The sequence below is a fragment of the Stigmatopora nigra genome, chromosome 6 (genome assembly GCF_051989575.1).
Source record: "Stigmatopora nigra isolate UIUO_SnigA chromosome 6, RoL_Snig_1.1, whole genome shotgun sequence".
In the NCBI taxonomy this organism is placed as follows: Eukaryota; Metazoa; Chordata; class Actinopteri; order Syngnathiformes; family Syngnathidae; genus Stigmatopora; species Stigmatopora nigra.
This window is the reverse complement of record NC_135513.1, coordinates 8255403-8277740: the sequence shown is the minus strand read 5'-3', so window position 1 is coordinate 8277740 and position 22338 is coordinate 8255403. Positions and strand designations below refer to the sequence as shown.

The window sequence follows — 22338 nt, the reverse complement described above, 5'->3', positions numbered from 1 at the left end:
TGAGTGTTAGTCCACGACACATCACGGCTCAGCAGCTAACCAACCATCGAATGCCTGCCACTGAGCATGCTGAGTGGACATCCCTGTTATGTGTCTCCAAAAAGTCTCATGGGATGCATGATCAAGTACTCTAGTGTATTTCTGCCTTAAAGGTTTGAGTATGTTTGTCAATATTCAATGTTTTTCTACTGACAACATGTTGTTTGTGTTAAAAAACCAAAAAATATGTGACCAAATCTTGCCACCAATTAACGCCACTCAAGGGACCGTATTCAAAAGCTTGAGTTTATGCTTTCCATTTACACGGTCACTGTGAGAATGTGATGCCAGGTCATTTAGATTAAGTTGTTGACTAAATTTGATGCTGTGATCTTTACATATATCCTAAACAGTATGCATGGTAATTTTATGTTGTCAAAACCCCATAATGAAAATGGATAGTGATGAATATCCCACACAGTTTAGCCTTAGAAACTAATTTTGGAGCAGAAACTCTGTTCTTGCAGTACAAAGGCAATTCTCACTAAAGATTTTTTTGTATTCACTATTGCAAAATAAAAATCTAAGGACATGTGTTTTTTCTCTCTCTCTAATTGTTGAAAATTCTGGAAAAGACATTGCAAATCTCAGTAGCTGTACTATCATGGTGACATGGCTGCAGGAAAAACCAGTGCAATGACCTGCTGAAGTATCTTTCTGACAGTATATTTTGGCTCTTTGCCATGCCACACATTTCTCGCTTCATCTCACTTTTATTTATTTCTGTTCTGGCAGTACAACATAGAAGTTTTGAAGGTTGGAGAAAGTGAGGGTTAGAGTAGACACAATAGGAAATCTTGATCTTCTGTTAAAAGCACACGCAAGACACAGGGGAGCACAATGATGTGTCCAAAGGCACTGCTTTAGGAAAAATAACAGAAAGGTGTGAGCAGAAAATATGTGACTTTTGACATTGACGACAGTGATTTCTGCATGTGCCCACAGGGGTTAGAAAAAAATGCACATATAAGCAACGAGATGAAGACTCTTATAATGCTGACCAGTTGGATTACTCCAGAAGCACAAAGCATTTACTCCTACATTCCAAAGAAATCTATGTAGGAATTTATAATGTGTGTGGATAAAGATGTATGATGTAATTCACTCTCATGAGATAAAAGTCAAAGGTACACCCTTCCAAAATGTTTACATAATCCCTATATATTTTACATTTTTAAAATAAATCACAAGGCATATTTAGGCAAACTGTAGTTGATTTCATATCGCCGGAAAATTCCGTCTCAGTTATCCAAGTGTAAATTTTAGGGAAATGTTTTAACTAGTACTTGAAAGTAAAAGTACTAATTGCAGCAGTCCTAAAGCAAACTAACACCAAAAAGAGGAAAATATGTCTTAGTTGAAATTTGAACCCAGAACCTTGGACAGCGACTGACATGTCGGCTATTTGACAAGTATTGTAATATGCAACCAATTTTTAACAGGAAAATACTCAAAGGAGATATCCACAGAGCTTTTTATTCTAAATATTACCCACATGATTTTAAAAATGAAATTTTATAAGGTCATCCACAATTATTTCAATTGTTTTGCTCGATTGAAAAAATGACATTTCCATGCACTCATTTAATTATTGCCAAGCCTTTTTTTCTTCCCTATCAACTATTCAAAATGAATTGAGCAGTTTTTTTGACTTTCTACAGATTTTAGGTATCATTCACTTTGCTTTCTGTATTGCAATCATATGACTTGGTCATATATTTATTGAGTTTTCAGTTATAATAGTACACTGAAGAAACCAAAAATAGGTTTGACACCCATGTATTACTATACACTGAATGTTAATCAGTTCTAACAGCTTGCCTTGGTTCTCTTAAACAGGCCATGATGTCATTCAAGAATTCTATCTTCACTCGAAACTTGCTGTTGCTTGCCAATACTCCCACTCACTCACAAACACACGCAAACACACCTAGGTGCACATGTGTTCTCACACATCCATCAGCAATTACAAGGGTATTTAGAAAAATGTGCCCCCTTTGCCTTGTTTTCTTTTAATAGTACCACTCAAAGAAAGTAAAGCTGAGAAAGACTGACTTTCTCTCTCATTTTCTCATCTGTATCACTCTGTGTCCTGCCCTTGACAAAGACAAGGACAGGCTCAGACAGCCTGGGAACGGCCAACTACCAAAGGATCCAAGCAACACAACTTCAAAGGGCAACCATTTTGCACAGCAGCTTAAACACACCCACACATACACAAACAGGGGCTTACATATTTGGGGTTACTTCCTCTGAAGTTCATTACGAGTGACAGAACTATTAATCTCTTTGACGGCATGCATTTGCGTCAACTACAAAGAAGAGAGATCAGTTCATAAACTGCTGCACAAGTCATGAAAAAAAATGAAACATTTATTCCCTTTTCTTTTTTTATTGGCAGTTGAGTTCTAATTTGAGGACATGTACATATTTGAACATATAAGTAAGAAAAAGTGTTCTTGACTAGCAATTTTGTGGTTGGATTTGAATGGATGGATAAATGGACATCCCATCCCACTTCCTCTGATCATTCATGGCAGGCGTATGTGAAGGTCTCTACAATGCACAATCATCTAGTAAACTTAATCTTAAATTGCAATATTAGCAGCATGAGCTCATGCCAAAACAAATTTGTGGGCCAATCCCAAAGTAATTGAAAGTATAGAGGCAAAATCCACATAAGCAAATGGATAGAAACGGCAAAAACTGGGCAGATTAATGTGAGAGGGGAGGAGGGTTCATGTATGATGGAGACAAATGATGGATGCAAGATGGGTTAACATCCTGACCCAAGATTAAAAAATTAAGTCATTAAGGTTATCAGGGAATAACTGGGAGAAATTTGATAGTAATGGCGTGTTATATAGTATGTGAAGTTGACCTAAAAGTCTATGTAGAAGTGAGTTTTCGGATGTACGTATCCCAATTTTGCTGAATCTGGTGAATCTGGTTTTGCTGTTGGGGTTTAATCATTTCATTGTGAAACAGAGTTGGCATTCATTGCAGAATTCATTAGTCATAGGACAAAAATCACCTTGTAACATATTGAAATCATTACATGATGTCATGGTGGGACAGTAGACCCTTGCTCACAATCTCCCACCACATGCATATGAGAGGAAGGCTGGAACTAAGACCTGCAGATGCTATGCGGATGCATTGAGACTCACTCAGGAGGGTATTTTGCTAAGATACAGAATCATCAAATCTACCTGCCCGAACACTCTAAATCACTGTTTGACAACCACTTTGCCACAAGAAGTCAATATTTTATTTAATTGTAATATCTCGAGAGAAAAATATTAAATTACAAGATTAAAATCGAACTATTAATAAATGTGCTAGCACATTAATAAAGTATTTACAGCCCATTACAATTTGTCTGTGAGTTAGGGGTGTATATTGCATCTTCTCTTTGGCACAGCTCCCTAAATGATACTCTAACAGTAACTACTTCAACACAAAAGCCACCAATCAACCATGCCTTGCATGTCCCATGTCTCTTCTTCAATTAACAAATGTTGTTACATAGAATTCTTAATATGAAAAGAGGAAAAAATAATATATCAATTCATCAAGCAACAATGGCTCTAGGGTCAACTCCTATTTGGATTTATTAATTCTTTAGGTAAAGACATTGAGAACACATTTTCAATTGCAATGCCAGCCTGGGAGTAATTTGGGGCTCAGAGTCAATAGTTGACAGTAAAGAGGCAGGATCCAAACCCCTGAACCCTTGGTCACTAGTCAATCTGCTCTACCACATGTGCCACTGCCGACCATCAAGCAAGTATGTTGTGATTTATAATCTTCAATGCACTTGCTTGTTTTTATAAATACATCAGCACAATTGTTTTCCCAAAGGCAGATGGAGTGAGAACGTTATGTGGCAGTTGTGTGGACAGGTGTATAAGTGTTCCTCAATGCTTTATGATAACAGTTGAGAACAGAAAGAGCAATACATATGTCACCACAGGATTAACAAGCCATGCTAAGCATGAAGAGTTGTGACCGCAAGCAAGAACAGGGTGGAACTCCATGAAACGCAGGCAGCAGCAAAAGTTCAGTCACAGGTTTCCAGGAACCCAATTTCTTTTCAGTGTACGTACAGTGTGGCTGGTTATAGTGCCACACACAAAGATTAAAAGCCTAGTATAACCACCTGTCCCAGGCCTCACTCAGGCATGAATAGGACCACAGGGAGATTTTCTTCTTGAAGTGCACCACCTGCTACTACTACTTCCTTTTTAATTTTGGACAACTCCAATGATGGCAACCCAGTATAGAATAAAAAGAATTTGAGGAATTCACAAACAATGAGATTTAATATGAAGAAAATTAATAAAATAGAAAGAAAAAAATAACGTGATAGTTTTGAGACAACTAGAATCTTAAGGTTTAATGGGCTGATTTTAATATATACTGCATTGTTTTGTAAATGGTGAGCCAAAGTCCATAAAATAATTATAATAATAATGTTGGATTCATCCTGAAATACTATTATATACATGTGTATTTAATCATTTTTGTATGAAAGCTTCTTCATTTTTGTCTGAAGAGAACTTGAGATCGTAACAAGTCACCGAGTCCTCATTCCAATGACTGTTTACTGGACCTTTACCCCATAATGCAGAACTAGAAGGACGCTTAAGAAGATGCTGATGCAGCGGGATCGCCATCCAATTATTAATCAATAACCTTGCAATTGTTTTGATTTATGGCCTTAAAGGGGCAGGAGAAATTACCACAATCATTCATGACGAGGACGATGTTGGAATTATTGATGAACCTAACAAATGAGATGGTAACATTTTAGCTTTTGGCAAGTCTATATATTTATGGTTTAATGAAAAATGTCTGTATAAATCAGAATTCAATATATATGACCGCTGCCTTCAAAAGTAAAAAAGAAATTGCTTTAATGTTTCTGTTTCCTTCTCTGGAACATATTTGCACAACAATGTTCAACACTGTTCATTCAAATGAAAAGGCAGAGCAGCATTTGGTCAATGAAAAAAAGATGTGCACTAAACCCAGCAAAGAATAGGATACAGAGGGGAATACTATTCATGCCAAGTTGTAGTCTTGTATCAATTGCATGATATAAATCAGAGGATTTAACGATATTAAAGGCCACTTTTGCTGCTTTCTCTAAGAAGAACTGCCATCATTATCATCATCAAAGTTGGCCATACATTGTATTTTGTCTGTCTTGTATAAAGACAAATTCCAGACCACTCACTTCCATGTAGGTCAGCGTCTGTGAATCAGATGTAACATATATAATGGGAACAAGCATCGAGTGTTAGCCAGACTCAGACTGGCCATCTGGCTGTTTTGGCACACAAATGAAGACCCAGGGTTCTTTACAAGAGACATTGATGATGATAATGATCATTTGTAAAACAGTTCAGAAAGGAGATGAGTATCAGTTCTTTTTCTCCAAATATCATGCCAAAGAAATAAAGCTCAGAAAATGTTAATTTATATTTGATTGGTTAGTAATATTACATTGTATTATTTAACTAATATTAGCCTCTTCATTTAAAGGAGGCCTATTTTAAGTTATCAAATCATCATCAACAAACCGACCCATCTTGATTCTGCAAAGAAAATGGCAGGTAGTTTTATAGTCGAGCACCAACCACAAGATACAATTTGGCTCAGTGCGTTACAACCAAAGTTGGTGAGCTTGGGTGTGTATCTATTGTCATGTCAGCCCAGCAGCAAGAGCTGTGTAAATGCTGGGAAGCAAAAGTAAACAAATCCTCTCCTTCCTTCAAAGAGACGCCTGGTATGACTATAAACTGAGAAAATAAATTCCTTCCATTCTCCAGAGAGACAGAGTATATATCATGTTTCCCTTTTTTGACCGCTGATTTCTTTCAGAGTTGTGTTGAGTAGGAGTTTTTTTTATATGACTGGTCACCAGTTAATCAAAGGTTGTAAAGTGTATATATTGTCTTGATGTGGTTTGTGTTTTGTTTTTGTATGTTTTAGTGTGGTTTCTTTGTTCATTTTTGTTTGCTAAACTTATCTCAAGTCCCCCCATGCAACCCAAAATCTTTAACTTTGCCAACATAAATACTAAATATAACAAAGGAGTAACTTACTCACATTATCAGGTGAAGCTGGGACAATCAAACTTTACTTTGCACTAAACCATGTGCTCTCTAAGGAGAGAAGGGACTCCAATGCCTCAGCAGTTACAATCATAGCCAGCCAAGGGAGTCAAAAAGTCAGCAAGTCAGCTGAGTCAGCAGGTCAGCCAGAACTGACAAAGAAAAAGGGTTTAAATAAGGGCAGGAAGTGAGTCTTGATTGGAGGAGGGATGATTGGGAAAATAGTCACAGGTGTGTTGGCCTGGGCAGGGCTTGGTCACAGGGGTGGAGCCACAGTTCCATGTACCTGTAAGAAACCACACACCCTCCTACATAGTGTGTGTCTAAGCAGCCCACCAAGCATGTTTTTGGGACTGAGTCCACACAGTGAGGACCTATCTGGGATCGAACCCTTGACCACAGAACACTGAGGCAGATGCAGTAACCACTCGATGCCCAGGCTGCCACAATTTTACTTTGAATAAAACAAAATATAAAAAAAATGGATCAAACAACTTTTCCTTTGAAATACATTCATTCTACCAACACTGCTAGGTCACTTGACTTACATTAACTGTGAGACTTATGCTTTTACACGGTAATATGGCTCATTCCACTGTTGGATTTATGCATTGGGTCATCAAAGAAGAAGCAGAGCAGTCCTATGTCTGTTCCTTCTTTAGGGGGAATTTTTAAGCATAAGAAGCTCTAGCAAAATGATCAAAGAGACTCTGGTTTTAATATTTCTGCTCTGTTCTGAGGCAGAATCTTTTTTTTTCATCTTTTATCAACACAAATGTATTGAGTTCTTATTGAAAACCAGTGGAAACGAGGACATAATCATAGGTATGAAATACTTATTATGGAGCGCCGTTAAAGACATAATTCAGCTTTACCATTGACACACCTGAGTCAAAAGCTCCCACGCTTTCTAGTCAAAAGCTCTCACACAGTATACTAAAACGTGTTTTGCTCATACATTCTAGTCAAATGCTCTCACACTGCCTCACATTGGTGTTTTTTGCAACCATAGAACAGTTTACTACATTACATTTTTTCCATCTGTGGATAGAATTTTAATCTTGCGCGATTGACGTATTGAGCACACTTGTTGTAGTCCATTTTAAACATCATTTCAAGAGAGTATTCATCTGTGTTTAACATAAAGTTTAGTCAGATCTAGGATTTTACATTCACATTATCAAAAGTTACTTGATCAATTTTAGATTCTCTGCAGAGAACAGGGTGGTTCACATGTCCGCTTCACATTTCTGAGTTTGAGGGTTCAATCCCGACATTGTTGAGTGGAGTTTGCGTGTTTTCCCTGTGACTGTGTGTGTCTCCAGGTACAAAGCTGGTTGAACACTCTAAATTGCCACCGGTTGTTCATTTCAGTGTGTCCTGTGATTAGCTGGCAACCAATTTAGGGTGTCCCCCGCCTACACAGTTGGCTGGGAGAAGCTCCAGCACCCCTACCTCTTGATGAAGATGAATGAATGAATGATGAGTTTATTCCTTGACATGAACTATTATAACTGAAACATGTGTAATCATTAATCAAATGCTGCCAGAAATTGAAGACAAATAATTCAAGCCACTGTTTGAAATCTATGTTCCTTTGAATGTGGTTGATGTGTCCAGCCAGCTTCTCTCAGGCGGCGCCAGTTTGACATCATGGTCTGATTTGGGCACTGCATGCAAACTATTCCAAGGAGAAGTGGCGATCTTTCCTTCATGACCAGTATTCATGTTTTGCGAATGGTAATTTATGCATTCTTAATATAACTTGAATTAAAATACAGAAATCATTGTTTAATGTGTATTTGATGGACTCAAATGGTCAGGGGTGTTCATTGTGAATATACTGAGTTGACTTTCATCAAGTCTGAGTGCTATTTTTCCAGGTTGCCTGAAGATGTGGTCGACATCTTAAGGCACATTGAGCTTCCAATGTCTTATTTATTTCAATCCTATTGTTAAATGCAAGCCCTGCATTTCCTCTGAAACTTGGCCATATCCCATGCAAAGCTCTGTGGGGAATGGCAAAGCCGCACGTCTGCAAATGATTAGGATGGAAGATTAAGGTCTGCCAGTAGAAACCGGGCCATGGTGGAGGTGTGGGTACTGGAAGTGATGGAATGAATAAAAGAAGAGTTCAAAAACCAAATCAGATCTTCTGCTCTTATCCATCATCTACTCCACACTGGCTGGAGTTCCATCATAAAGATAAATGCAGCCATTTCAATTTGCATTGGTTTTAATGGCAAACAACTATCCTGTGAAGGTTTGGAAATATATAATGAGAATGTATTTGGGGGCTGTTGTCAAGGCATCGTCCTCACCTCTCTGGGGTCTTGGGTTCATATACATGCGGCCACAGAGTTATGAGGTCAAGGGTTCGATCCCAGGTTAGTCCTTTTGGAGTTTGCATGTTCTCCCTTTGTGGGTTTTCTCCAGGTACTATGGTTTCCTCCCACGTCAAGTTGAGTGTGAGTGTGAATGGGTATCCGTCTCCTTGTGTCCTGCGATTGGCTGTCCAACGATTCAGAGTGTCCCCCGCCTGGTGACCTTGATTAGCTGGGATAGCCTTCAGGACCTCTGTGAGGATAAGCCGTTCAGAAAACGACTGGATTACTGTATAGGAGTTTGTAAACCCTGTAGTGGCGAGAATTAAATATTAGTGGTCTTCAACTTGTATTACATTTATTAGCAGAAGTGGAAGTCTCCAGCAAAAAAAAAAAAGAATATAGAAAGTACTCTTGTTGTTTCTATGATAAAGCAAACAACTCAAAGCCAGTCATTTTGAAGTTCATCTATAGTGCACTAATGAAGATAATAAGGCTAATGACAGAGAAATCTCTGTTCTTCTTTTATGTCAGCAATGAAACAAAAAACATCTCTCCTAAGGACTGGATTGAAAGACAAATTTTAGCTTCTTGGGGTAGATCAGTTCTCTTTGAAAATCAAGAGGTTTCCATCATAAGAGTGGAAGCTCGTGGAGAAAGCCAAAGTGGAACACGGATGTCGTTTGAAGGCTGAAACACACTTTAAATGTTACCCCCCAAAATAGCCTTCAAAATCTGAAATGCATCAAGTCTAAAGTGACCTCGACACATAACTACTAACTATAAATATATATATATATATATATATATATATATATATATATATATATATATATATATATATATATATATATATATATATATATATATATATATATATATATATATATATATATATATATATATATATATATATATATATATATATATATATATATATATATATATATATATATATATATATATATATATATATATATATATATATATATATATATATATATATATATATATATATATATATATATATATATATATATATATATATATATATATATATATATATATAAAGAACAGTCAATTGGGAGGAAAAGGGTATCTTTGTGCAACACTGACATCTTGCGGTTAATAAGTAGACTCGTCTCATCTCATTTTTTGAACCACTTTATCCTCACTAGGGCCAGAGCCTATCCCAGCTGACTTTGTGCCAGAGGCGGGGGACACCCTGAATTGATCTAAAAAAATCTAAACTAAAATATGTAAGTATTCTAAAAGATATTAGATATAAAAGATATTATTATTGTCTTTGGTGATAAGTTTATAATAAAAATGCATCAGTCAACAATTCAGGAAGCTTCTTGGGTTCTCACTAGTTCTTAAACACACACAACTCAGGAAACATATAAGAAGAGAGTGAGACTAAAATGAGATGCTCAAATTCATCTGATTAAGTAAGAGATGGGCGGCAAATTTAGCATAAGTTTTAACGTATTAAAGATGAATGATATCTAAAAAAAAATTAAAAAAAAGTACCAGAGCAAGTAAAAGTAACAGAACAAATTAAAATTTCAGCTACACAAACTGGCACAAATATAGCACAGCTGATTGGCAAGTTTTGTTTTTTGTTTTTTGTTGTTGTTGTAGGGGGTGAACTTGACCTTAATAATTTACTGATAGCGTCAGTGTCACTGTGATTGTGACCAAAAGACACAAAGATGTGTGGTAAATTGTGACAATTGAAAATAAGCCTAACAAACTAATTACACCAAGACAATTTTGGGGAGTGCAGACTGGATGACCTATTGGGCCTTCCTGACCTGAGTCCTGCCCAAAATGTGCTTTTCTAGGCCTCAATACAACTAGAAAATTTATGAGAGCAAGGCGACTCCAAGTGGACACTTAGAAAGGTACATGTACACGGCCAGTATAAGTACTATAAGTAAGAATGTACTAAGTTACAGCTAATGGTTTTACTATTATCTGAACCTGCCAGCTATGTAAAGTCATTTTTTTCTTGTTTTCAGATAACAATAAATAGTTTGTTAGATATATTAGTAATAAATCAGGGCAAGGGAAAGAAAAAGAGAGAGAGAAAGAGAGAGAGAGAGAGAGAGAGAGAGAGGGAGAGAGAGAGAGAGAGAGAGAGAGAGAGAGAGAGAGAGAGAGAGAGAGAGAGAGAGAGAGAGAGAGAGAGAGAGAGAGAGAGAGAGAGAGAGAGAGAGAGAGAGAGAGAGAGAGAGAGAGAGAGAGAGAGGGAGGGGGGGGCAGAGAGAGTGAGATGGGGAGAGAGAAAGGGGGAGAGCGAGAGGGAGGCGAGAGAGAGGGTGAGAGAGAGCGAGAGAAAGAGAGAGGATTACGGTATAGCGGGCACGCGCCTCACCTTTCAGAATCGCGCGCGCATTGTGGACAACATGCGTCATTTGCGATAACATAAAGGGTTGTATTCTCTGACAATACAATCTATTTTTTTGAATTTTTTAAATCGCAAATTGTACTGGTCTCTATTTTGTGGACGCTATAATTCTTCGTCCGGGACAGTGTAAACCTCCACCCTCCGCACTCTGGAGGGGATTAGAAACACAAACCAGCTCGGTAAGGTCTTTAACTCTCATTAACAAGAATGAATAACAACTTGATGGTAGAAAAATGTCTGTCATAGTGTTTGTTAACAAAAACGCATCATAATTTGAATTTTGCATGATTATTTTTTTTGCCCTGACTGCATATCTGTCAAAAATGATTGTCCCCTTCAGAGATTTAGTGCAAAATCGTTAAAAGGACTGATATTATAGTATATTTTATGGTCTCAAAACAGTACAAATCAAATAATACATTTAGAAATACTACCAGAAGGAACACAGTTTCGTTAAAGTTTCACACAATGATTAAGTACACTACTACTACTACTCAAGGATGATGGAGACAAGGAGATGTTGTCCTTCTCAACCACTCAACTTTACTAGTTTTGATCCCTTAATAGATATTTTGAAAGCCATGCACAAAAATAGGGATGTTTATTTAGGAATTCTAAGTTTAGAGACAGTCTGACAGGTGGATAATGCTGAAAGAACTGGAGGGTAGAAAGTAGGAAGATGAACTTAATGCTTAGGATGCGTTTGTGCTGACAGGAAAATGCTTAAGGGAGGAAGAAAACATCAGATTCATGAAAAGAAAGCAACTTCTTTATTCAGCATCTTTGGAGGAATTGATGACTACAGTGAACAAATAAATCACAGTCAGTGACAAATCAATTTTATTCAGTGACCCTTTTTGCACAAACCCTCATGTGCATTTTATAGCACAATGTTGGTCTGAATATTTTGCTGCATCATGCCTTTGTGAACAATAAAATCTTTATTATTGCAACCGGGTGCTTAAGCGTATACTATATTTTTTTTCGTAAAGCTGCAGTTGGTATATGTACGTGTTTTATGTCTGTGTCAAGGCCAGATTTGGAATCAAAATGAGCACAGACTTCTTCAGTAGATGAAAGATGAGACCCGCCAACATCTGAGGGCATTTCCAGGCTTTATTAATTGATGACGTTATTTTTAGGCTTGGTTACATTTTTTATGCAATTGTATTTATCAAGTGTAACACTCGTTGAATAGACTGTGTCTGAATGTTGGCATGTAATTGCTTGCAACTTGAACAAACATGAATGCTAAAAAAAAGGTTGTTTTTATCAATGATTAAACTTGGCAGTGTTTACTACAAAATATGAAAGTGGGTGAAATCTGGCCTGCCAATATAAATGTAAATATTAGGTTAATACTGTATGGGCAGCATATGTGGCACAACAAGAGGAGGTTGATTAGGTCCTAATTTGTGTTTTTCTATTGCCCCCATTAGTGTACTATGCCAACCCAGTGTTCTAAACTTCAAAGTCTGAACGCATCCTTTCCACTGAGTCTAAACTGGAGTGGTGATCATTATTTGCCTGCACTATGATTGGCTGCCAAGGTCATATTTTGCATCCAATCTAAACAGGAACTATTGGTCAAAAGTCAAAAATAACTCCAAAGTTCCAGTAGTGTAGAATTGCAACCTTTTCTATTCACACTTTTGTCCATACTGAACCTACATGAACTACAAGTACAGTGGTACCTCTTTTTACTAAATTACTTGGCTCCAGAACTTGTTTTGTAACTTGGATTTTTCATAAATAGAGCGGAATTTTGAATATAAATTCTCAAATTCGTTCCACAAAACAACCAACTAAACCTTCTAAAAAGGATCAACATGTCTCAAATTTGAATGAAAGATGTGAAAACATTTTCTATTCAGGTAGTAAGGAGGAAGCTAACGTTGGTCAACAGACAGAGCACAAGAACACATGTACATGAACACACATATTATCAAATTATGAATTCAAAACAATGCATTATTAAATAGAAGTTCCAATATCAGTCATTAATGGACAACAGGCCATGCTGGATTTAAGTGCATCATGAAGACACATAGTAAATAGCGGGATTATTGTGCGTTTTTGCTCATAAAATGATGTCGTAATATTTTAAGTCAAGATTTTAACATTATAGCATTGTGTGCACTAGATTTTCACTCATTCATCTTTCTCTGGCTTAGTTCCCTCTTGTCATAGTTTTATGCAAAGGTTGAAAGCATTTTTGGGGGAAAAAAGTATTGCATATAACGTTGGGTATGCACCATGTATGCTGATTAGAGCAAAAACATGATCTGACAGTCTTGTATACTTAGTATGTCAATCACAACCAACTCCATGGAGGATGGGTGATAGGTTCAATGGGATCTGACGTTGGTTTTTACGCTGGTAAATTTGATAGCACAATAGCATAAACTGGATATCCTTTGGTTTTTGGTTGTTGTTTTTTTTTAAACCAGACATAATCTACTGAAAATATCTTCTAATTTGCGATCCCAATCTCGACAAATTAGTTACATTGTTCAGTCGATTATTTTTTCCTGAAACGATCACTTTTGTGTTGGAGCATCTGTCATGGTCTGTGTACTAAAATGCCTATAAATGTTTGCCAAAGTGAAGTGGTTGCATTATCTGAATACATTATTCATGTAAGGAGCTCTTTGACTAAGACACACCAATATTCAAACACTCAAGCATGAATATTTGTGTTTTAATGTAATATGATGCATGTTGTACCTTTTACATGTACTGCATAAGAATCAGATCAGTCTTATTTTATATTGATATTGTATTACATACAAATTGTCAGCCACTAAGCAAATTCTCAGGGAATGAAGTTGTAGGATTTTTTTGAAAGATACGTTTATTTGTAACGTTTCAACTATAAAACCTTGGTAGCCTACAAATTAGCAAGAAAAAGAATCTCTCAGAACTGTAAATTCTAGGTTTGCCACTTGTTCACTGTCTTATTGCCATCGGTTTATTTTAAAAGTGTATAAAAGACACCTGTCCAACAGTCTCAAATAATTCTCAAAATCCAAACAAAACAATTTAAGACCAAAAAGCTGTTAAAGGACACTAGTAACAAAATTGTAGACCTCCACCAAAATAAGAAGAATGAATCAACTTCTACAAGAGGCAAGCATCTTTGTGTGAATAATTTAACTGTGGCAGAAAAAAAACTAGTGAGTTGACCTTGGAAGTTACTTCTTAAGAAAAAATGAAATTAATGCCGGTATTTGGACGTTTGGTCGCCGGACGTTTGGTCGCCCGGACGAATGAAATGAATGACTAGTTAGTAGTTTCATAAAAAAAAAAACAGCAATCCATTGGCAAAATGCAAAGCAGTCATATATTCAGTAATTATGTGAAGTAGTGAATCCCCCGATTGGGTGAATGCAGTATTCTTGCTATCCTCTGTAAGTAGTATATTATTAATTGAAGCAAAGCAATAAGTATTGACTAGAGGGCTACGGGAAAAAGTCTCAAGTCAGTGTTTGACAGTTGGGCTGATTGGACATTTCTCCAGGCTTTATGAGTTCCTCATTAAATATGGATGTTGTTTGGAATGGGGCCAAGTGGGACTCGACAAGCTGCACAAAGAGCCCAGAGTGGCAGGACCATCATGTTTTTTTTCCTTCTTGCCTGTCTCCTTTCTTTCTCAGATTTCCGGATTATTTTGCCTCCAGTCACGTTCACGCTTTGATTTGTGTAACTGTCCATTTCTACTGAGCAAATGACTTTATTTTTTCCTTCTCTTTTTTCTGTCTTGCTCGTTGCTGCTTCTTCACACTGTGTTTCTCGGTTTATATCAGCACTCTCTCTCACTCTTTACCCACTTTTTTTTCTGTCTCTTGACTAAAACCTTTTAGTAGAGAGGCTTCCAGGGAAGTAGTGATGTTTTGCAACAGCTTGCGATGCTATAAGTGCTGTAATCAAAAAAGGGAGGCAGCTTTCTAATGGTGTTCATCAGATTGTGATTTATTATGTTAAGATGGTTAATAGTCTACTCTAATTGAGTCTACTTTTAAAACAAGTTGTTCACAGACAGTAACGAAACAAAATATTGAATTTTTAATGAGTTTTATTGAAGTATGAATGAGATTGGAATATTTAATGCCTGATTTCGATGGTAAAAAAAATCAAGTACTAAATCTTCAATTGCAGACTTAAAGCCAGGTTAAATACAGTGATGGTGATCACACAAATAATGTAAAACTTAGAGTACTGATTTTCTTTTTTTCCCACTATCTAATTCCTATTTTGTTTTGTTTCTATATGCAACAAAACTGTAAACCACAACTTTGTGTTTGTCATTAGGTAATGAAGACTGGTCCTCCTCAGCAAAGTGATGGATGGGGAAATAGCAGGATGGGACTTTAAGTGGCGCCTACGTGGAGCCCTGAGCAATAGGGCTGAGAGCAGGTGTGTGCTTGTCTGCTAGCCTGAAACCATATTTAAATGTGTATAAAAAGACAAAGGGCAATATTTAATCAGGAGGATAATGTGCAATATACACTAAGTGGGTCAGACTGTGAGAGGGAGGTATATAGTGAACCACAGACAGTGTCTGTGAGACTATTTAGCTTAGTCCTATGCCCTAACCAGACCTCTGAGGTTAAGGACAAGCTTGTTCTAATCTGGTTAAGTATGGGTGACGCACAAAGTCTCTGTCAATGCCTGCAGACATACAGTACTTTGTAATCTCATTTGCCCACACCGTGTGACTTTCACACATTTAGAAAGCAAAATACAATTTTCATTACGTACACTTTAACCAATAGTATTCCCTTTTTGTTTTCTTCCTCATATAGATTTTAGATTTGTAAAAGGAACCCTGTCGGCAACATCTGCTACTGTAGAAAAATCAATGTAACAAATTAGCATGAAATGGTTGGCATAGTGTCAATGGACCTGTTCTTTTTGCAATGCGTATTTCTAATTAGAAATGTTGTTATTGTTTAACAATATCACCACATTTTGAATTATATAGTAGAATTATTGTGATTACTGACATTAAAAACACTCTTGCCGAGCAGAGGATTTTCATTAAATTAAATGGATTTATATCTGAAAAAAACTTGCTTTGTTCCTCAAAATCCCTAATTTCATGTTTATGAAAATATCTCATTTTCTGAACCGCATTATTCTCATTAAGGTCGTGGGGGTTGCTGGAGCCAATCCCAGCTATCACCAGGGGACACCCTGAATTGGTGGCCAGCCAATCGCAGGGCACGGTCCTCAGTTGTTTTCGTTTCTATTACAATATTAATTGGAGATAATTCACATGTGCAAGCCCTGTAGACCTTGTTTTTTTTGCATGTGTAACCTGAGAAGGGAATTTGTGAAGAAGGATCAATAAATGCTAGGGAAAAGCCGGCTGGGTAAGATAAAAAGGAACAATGAAAGCTGAAAACATCTTATAACACAAAACTACATGCCGGCATTATAAACGGTGTCACTCATGACTTCTACTCAACAGAAATAACCTCCTTAGGATGTCATCATGATATTTTCTTTTTCTATCCTCCTTTCTTTTTTTTTGCTTGTCACTAAATTAGCAAGTCATCCCTCCTTGTCTGTTTGTTCCCTCTAATGGATGGTGCTAATGCCCATCATCATCAAAGCATCTGCTTCCTGCAGCTGCGGGATACACTACAACCTAGACAATCAATGGGGACGTCCATCTTTTCAATAATTTCCCAAAAATTTGAATGACAAAATGATAATGATAAGGATAACAGAGGTCTTGAATGTGTGTACATTCTGTCTTTCATTGTATCTGTTTATTAATCATAATGTATTTGGTCATCCAGTTTTTTGTGTGTGTTTGTTTTTGTTAAATTAGTCAATCAAATAAATGATTCTGTATTATATGGATGGTTATCTCAGGTAAATGGAAGTGCAGGATAGGAGTCGCTCCCCGTCCCGCAGGACCAGTCGGGTCGAGCAAGTGGTGGGAAGATGGTTAAGGCGGTCCCGAGAATTGGGCAGCAGGTCTCACTCTCTGAGCAGGTCAACCTTTTTACGTCTAATTTAATGAGCTCTACGCCTTCTTCTTTCGTCTTTCTTCTTTCTTACGAGTTTCAGTGTGCATTCTTACATTTTTAACCCAATTTTTTTTTTTTAGATACTTATGACTGTCACCCAACAATGACTCGTGTACTATTTGACAACTATTTCCAGGGACCGAGTTTCAATAGAATCAGCAGCAGATTCTCTAAGCACAGATGGAAGAAACCATCCCTTCCGCTTGAATGTTTTGATCCAGCAGGACCCAAAGCTCAAATCCCATGGCCTCACTCTGTCCTCACAGACACCCATCTTGGTACAAGACGTCACCCAAGGTATGACAAGAAATGTGTAACATGTATCTTTTCTTTTTCGACTGGTATCATTCAGTTCCAATTGACGAATCGTGATATTATTGGGCTTATTTCAACCTTTATTTTAAATTGTGAAATGGCTAAGCAGCATGTTTTTTTAAATCGACAAGTTAGTGTATCACAAAGGACCTTTAAGTCAAGTGCACCCTTTTCGCAAATACCCAGTTTTAGCAATATTTTAATATTAACAACAACAAAAAACTCGGCAGTATGAAAAGGTACAACACGACCCCTAAATATGACGGCTCAACAAAACTTTTTATACCCAGGTGGTCCTGCAGATGGCCGGCTCATCCCTGGTGACCAGGTAGTGAAAATCAATAATGTCGCTGTGGATGACCTTACCCCTGAGCAAGCTGCTGAAATTATCAGGTGTTCACTATTACTGGCAACAACATTGAAGTTATACACACAATGCATACAGAAGTCCTAATGTAAATACCAAACTCAAATTAAGGTATGTCTGTAAGGAACTCTCTTTAACGGCTCTTCTTTATTTCCTTCAGAGAGTGTCAAGATTCGTTGTCTGTGACTATACTCAGAAAAGTGCTGGTAAGTCATGAAAACTCACCAATACACATGAAACTGTTATTTTAATCGATCTTAATAAAGTTCTGTCATACCAACACAACAGCAACTGGATGAATTTGATGGATAAACTTAAATTCTTCATGCCAATGTGTTCAACATTTGCCAGTTACCAGTATCATTGGTGTGAGCTGAGAAAAACTGAAAAAAAATGTATACCAATATGTAGTCACAAATTATAGGTGTGCGTTATACCCGTGTGCGCGTTATACTCGAATAAATACAGTAAATGTGTATGCCCCTTGACATTGTGGCAATGCTATCCAATGTTCAGATGAATGTTCATCAAACCAATAAATCTACTGTATATGTCACCAAGGCTAGAGTTTAAAGCGGCATACTGCACAACTCTTCTGTCACCAAGGTCCCTGATAATTTCACTTCAACTGTGTGTATGTTGGGTGTACTCCATGTGTGTTGTCACCTGACTGTCCAAGCCTTGGACTTCAATCAGTAACCCAAAAGCCAATATATATTCAGTCCCATATGAAGGAGGTCACTAAATAAATGGCTGAACTTCAAACCTCCCTTGTGCCTCTGTTAAAGAAAGCAACTTTAATCTTGTTTGATTGATGGCTCTCAGCTCTGCTACCAAATCTTACGAAATATATTGATTTCAATTTACCTCCCCATATCTAATAGCAGGCCCGGTGGTTGAGTGGTTAGCACATCAGCCTCACAGTTCTGGGGTCCCGGGTTTGAATTCAGGTTGATGTATGGAGTTTCCATGTTCTCCTCATGTCTACATGGGTTTTCTATGGGTACTTTGGTTTCTACCCACATCACAAAAACAAGCATGCAAGGCTGGTGGATACTCTAAATTGTGATTGGCTGGCCAATATACTATGCATACATATAAATAAATGTATTTATACTTCTTATGTCTATCTTTAAGGGACCAAAATCATCCTTCATCACACCTGAGAAGAGGGCCAAGCTTAAATCCAACCCGGTAAAGGTCCGCTTTGCAGAAGAAGTGGAGGTCAATGGGCACTCTCAGGTTAGTGTTGAAACAATATCCCATTACAAGACTTTGACTCTGACTCTTTTCTAAAGAAATCCTTTTTTTTCCTCCATGTAACGTTCTACATTCACAGATGAGCTAGACATACTGTAGTGCTGACGTCTTGTTATCTCAAATGTTTGTCTTTCGACCAAAGATACAGGGGAATCTTTTTCAGAGCGTACTGTAACACCTGGCTGGGAAATATCACAGGTTATGGTTATATAGACAGACCAGATTGGATTTATCCACAGTAATATTACCCAACAGGATATCATAGTGTAAGAACCAGTAATAGGGTAAATATCTGTCAATTATGTCATCTGTGAATATTCACATTCTTATGAACTAAATTTGTTTGTAAGATGAACTTGTATGCACTCAAGTTAAGTGATGCTTTTTTTTCACGCAAGCCTGGCTCTGGCTGCTCCTATTCTTTTACCGGATGTGGAATTAGCTGGATGTGAAAACCCACTGAGGCTGGAGTGCCCATTACTAATCCCGGGAAAAATACAGGTCGATATCTGCCCCATCTCCCAATTACGACTGTGATTAACATGCAAGACTCGGCGATCTGTATTTGGGAGAAAGATATGTGGAGATCTTAATATGCTTAACGTGTGCAATAACAAATTTAAGTACAGCAAAGGCATATACACTAATATAGACTACTATATATACACTGAAAGCATACAGTGATAGTGAAAAAAGTCAAAGAAATAGGACTGGCAAAATTATTTTAGTGGACATACAGTCAATATAAAACATACTATCAACAGATCTGTCCAATATCCAGGTATTTAATCAAATAGAATAAAATTACAATAAATCACTTGGAACCTTATTCCACCAAAAATATGACCCGTACAACTTAAGTGTAAGAAAATACTGCTGAAATGATGTGGGTAACAAATGGATTAATTTAACTCCTAACATAAAAAATAGAACATATGTGGAGTCAAAGAAATACCACGTCATGTGGAGACTAGAGTTAATTTTTCAAAAATAGGGAGATAACTATTTGTTAAGCAGCCCGGTGGAGGGAACGAGTGGTTAGCATGTCAGCCTCACAGTTCTGGGGTCGAGGGTTTGATCCCAAGTCGGTCCTCACTGTGTATAGTTTGCATTTACTCAATGTGTAAACACATTAATGAATTGGCTTGTATTTAATCATTGATTTTCAATATTTTATTGATAACTTGAATATGGATTTTGCTCAAAGCATTATAAGAACTGTGAGGCTGTCACGTTAATCGCTCGTCCACCTTTTTTTATATACTTAAACACAAAGTACAGTATATGCTGTTTCTATGCTTTAATTCCTATAATGTAAAATGATTGTGAGAATTAAGATGTTCATTGATCGTATTACTTTTTTTTTACCCTTTGCAGGGAAACTCACTGCTATTCCTTCCTAATGTTCTGAAGGTATATCTGGAAAATGGACAGACAAAGGCCTTTAAATTTGAACCCATTACAACAGTCAAGGTAGACAATGGATACATATACATTTACCTGTCTTATATTGCCTATAGTCCAACTGAACAAATCTAAGATATAAAATAAATACCTTTCACATATTTATATGGGGGAACTGGAGCTATTGTTCTTGTCAGTTGTTTTCTTTGTCAACAATTACATTAGTGTTACATTCATTGCAAATTAATTCTGTATTAATGAATGGAAAATTACTTATAGAGCAACTGGTCTTTATTAAAATATTTTTTCGCTAAGGTCATACAATAGCCAAGGTAGCCATTAGGGATTTAAAGATGCAGTTTTGATCTTTATTACTATACCATTCTTATCTCCAATTAACTCACTTGTTTGCTTTTTATTTTGACTCAGGATATTGTGATGACACTCAAAGAAAAACTTTCCCTGAGGAATATTGAACATTTCTCTCTGGTGCTTGAGCAGCAATACAGTGTCACTAAACTGTTATTGTTACATGAGGAAGAAAGGATACAACAGGTATTCATAAACACTACCATTTTCAACTGCATGAATTGAAATTACTAGTCTACAGTATGTATTAGCAATATATGTGTATTTGACCTAAGTCCAGTGAATATATGCATGATGTGACTTTTGTTTTGAGTTCAGGTGGTCCAGAAGAAGGAATCCCGTGACTACAGATGCTTATTCCGTGTGTGTTTTATCCCAAAACTCCCTGAGACTCTGCTACAAGATGATCCAACTGCCTTTGAGTATCTATTCTTGCAGGTTATTTAGCATATTACCTACCATTCCTTCAACAAAAGTGGCATTTCTGTTTTAGTTGATTTTTTTGCCTGATTCATTTTACCATGATAAATATCTTTTGTAGGCATTGAATTTTAATATATTTCATGTATTTACTTCAACTACAGGCAACTATTATTTTCATGACCCTTGCAGTCATACTCAACTGTTTGCGCAAATAAACCTATTCACAATAGGAAGGAAATCATAACCTCAAGATGTCATGATAACTAGTGTTTCATGGTTATCAGGCAACTGATTTTCTGGACAATTTTAAAAAGACATGCCCATGTTGAGTTCTTTATGCCACAGAGAATAGGGGTTGGGAATAAATGCCCATGCATTTACAGAGAAACACCATAGGGCACAGCAATAGACTAATTTAAAGAACAATACAGCAAATTTAAAATTGAATTTTTGGGGGACTAATTTAAACAGTATTGTACACTAGGACTGTGAAAGTGTTCTTAAACTAGTCAGAAGAAACTGGCAATCATCCAGTCACTTCAAATAACAGCAAATGGAAGTAAATAAAGAGATATGAGACTGAGTAGTCTATTTCTGTTTTTGTTAGGGAGTGAATGATGTCCTGCAAGAGCGATTTGCAGTAGAAATGAGGTGTAACACTGCTCTGCGACTTGGCGCACTGCACATCCAGGAAAGGTTGGCAAACTGTGGCCTCTCCCCAAAGACCAACCTGAAGATTGTCACGTAATTATATATATTATATGTCATCAACATTTTTTCAACTTTAATGCTCCTGTTTAGTCATCTTTTTTGTTGATTTGTTTACTCCAGTAAGACTTGGGGCATCGACAACTTTGTGTCATCCACATTGCTGCGGAACATGCGAGAAAAAGACTTGATGAAGGCCATTCATTTCCAGCTGAAAAGAAGCCATTCACAAAATGATTCCAAACATAAGGCCCTAACAGTCAATCAAGCACGCATAAATTACTTAGAGGAGCTCAGCGACCTCAAGTCTTATGGTGGAAAATCCTTTAGTGCAACAATGATGGTGAGAATATATTTTGTAATTCCTACAGAGTAATTCATTATTATATGAATGATTTAGAGCACATAGGTCAAAGTGGCAGCCCGGGGACCAAATCTGGCCAGCCGCATCATTTTGTGTGGCCCGGGAAAGTAAATCATGAGTGCCGACTTTTTGTTTTAGGATCAAATTCAAATGAAGAATATGGATTTATATTACTTTTCCTGATTTTTT

At 37.0% G+C, this 22338-nt stretch overlaps 2 protein-coding genes across 2 annotated transcripts in view; both read left to right on the top strand.

Moving 5' to 3' along the window:
* Window positions 1-10825: 10825 nt before the first annotated feature.
* Window positions 10826-21473, top strand: LOC144197785 (FERM and PDZ domain-containing protein 1-like). Its single transcript, XM_077718420.1, has 11 exons — window positions 10826-11077; window positions 15210-15314; window positions 16782-16904; window positions 17076-17236; window positions 17545-17647; window positions 17782-17827; window positions 18759-18863; window positions 20259-20354; window positions 20715-20840; window positions 20973-21092; window positions 21423-21473. Exons 3-11 carry the CDS (start codon window positions 16786-16788, stop codon window positions 21471-21473), a joined length of 927 nt encoding a protein of 308 aa, XP_077574546.1. The 5' UTR covers window positions 10826-11077; window positions 15210-15314; window positions 16782-16785.
* Window positions 20976-22338, top strand: part of LOC144198338 (uncharacterized) — a 34485-nt gene continuing 33122 nt past the window's right edge. Inside the window, exons 1-3 of the mRNA XM_077719288.1 lie at window positions 20976-21092; window positions 21685-21821; window positions 21909-22128. Of these exons, the coding sequence (XP_077575414.1) occupies window positions 21724-21821; window positions 21909-22128 (318 nt within the window). The 5' untranslated portion in view covers window positions 20976-21092; window positions 21685-21723. The remainder of the gene's footprint in view (window positions 21093-21684; window positions 21822-21908; window positions 22129-22338) is intronic.

What these genes read in the sequence shown, in the direction of transcription:
- LOC144197785 (XM_077718420.1), top strand. Translation starts at nt 16,786, where the DNA reads ATGGAAGTGCAGGATAGGAGTCGCTCCCCGTCCCGCAGGACCAGTCGG. An exon ending in AGGTCTCACTCTCTGAGCAG is followed by an intron (nt 16,905 to 17,075) that starts GTCAACCTTTTT and finishes AACTATTTCCAG; the next exon opens with GGACCGAGTTTCAATAGAAT. An exon ending in TTGAGTATCTATTCTTGCAG is followed by an intron (nt 21,093 to 21,422) that starts GTTATTTAGCAT and finishes TTTATGCCACAG; the next exon opens with AGAATAGGGGTTGGGAATAA.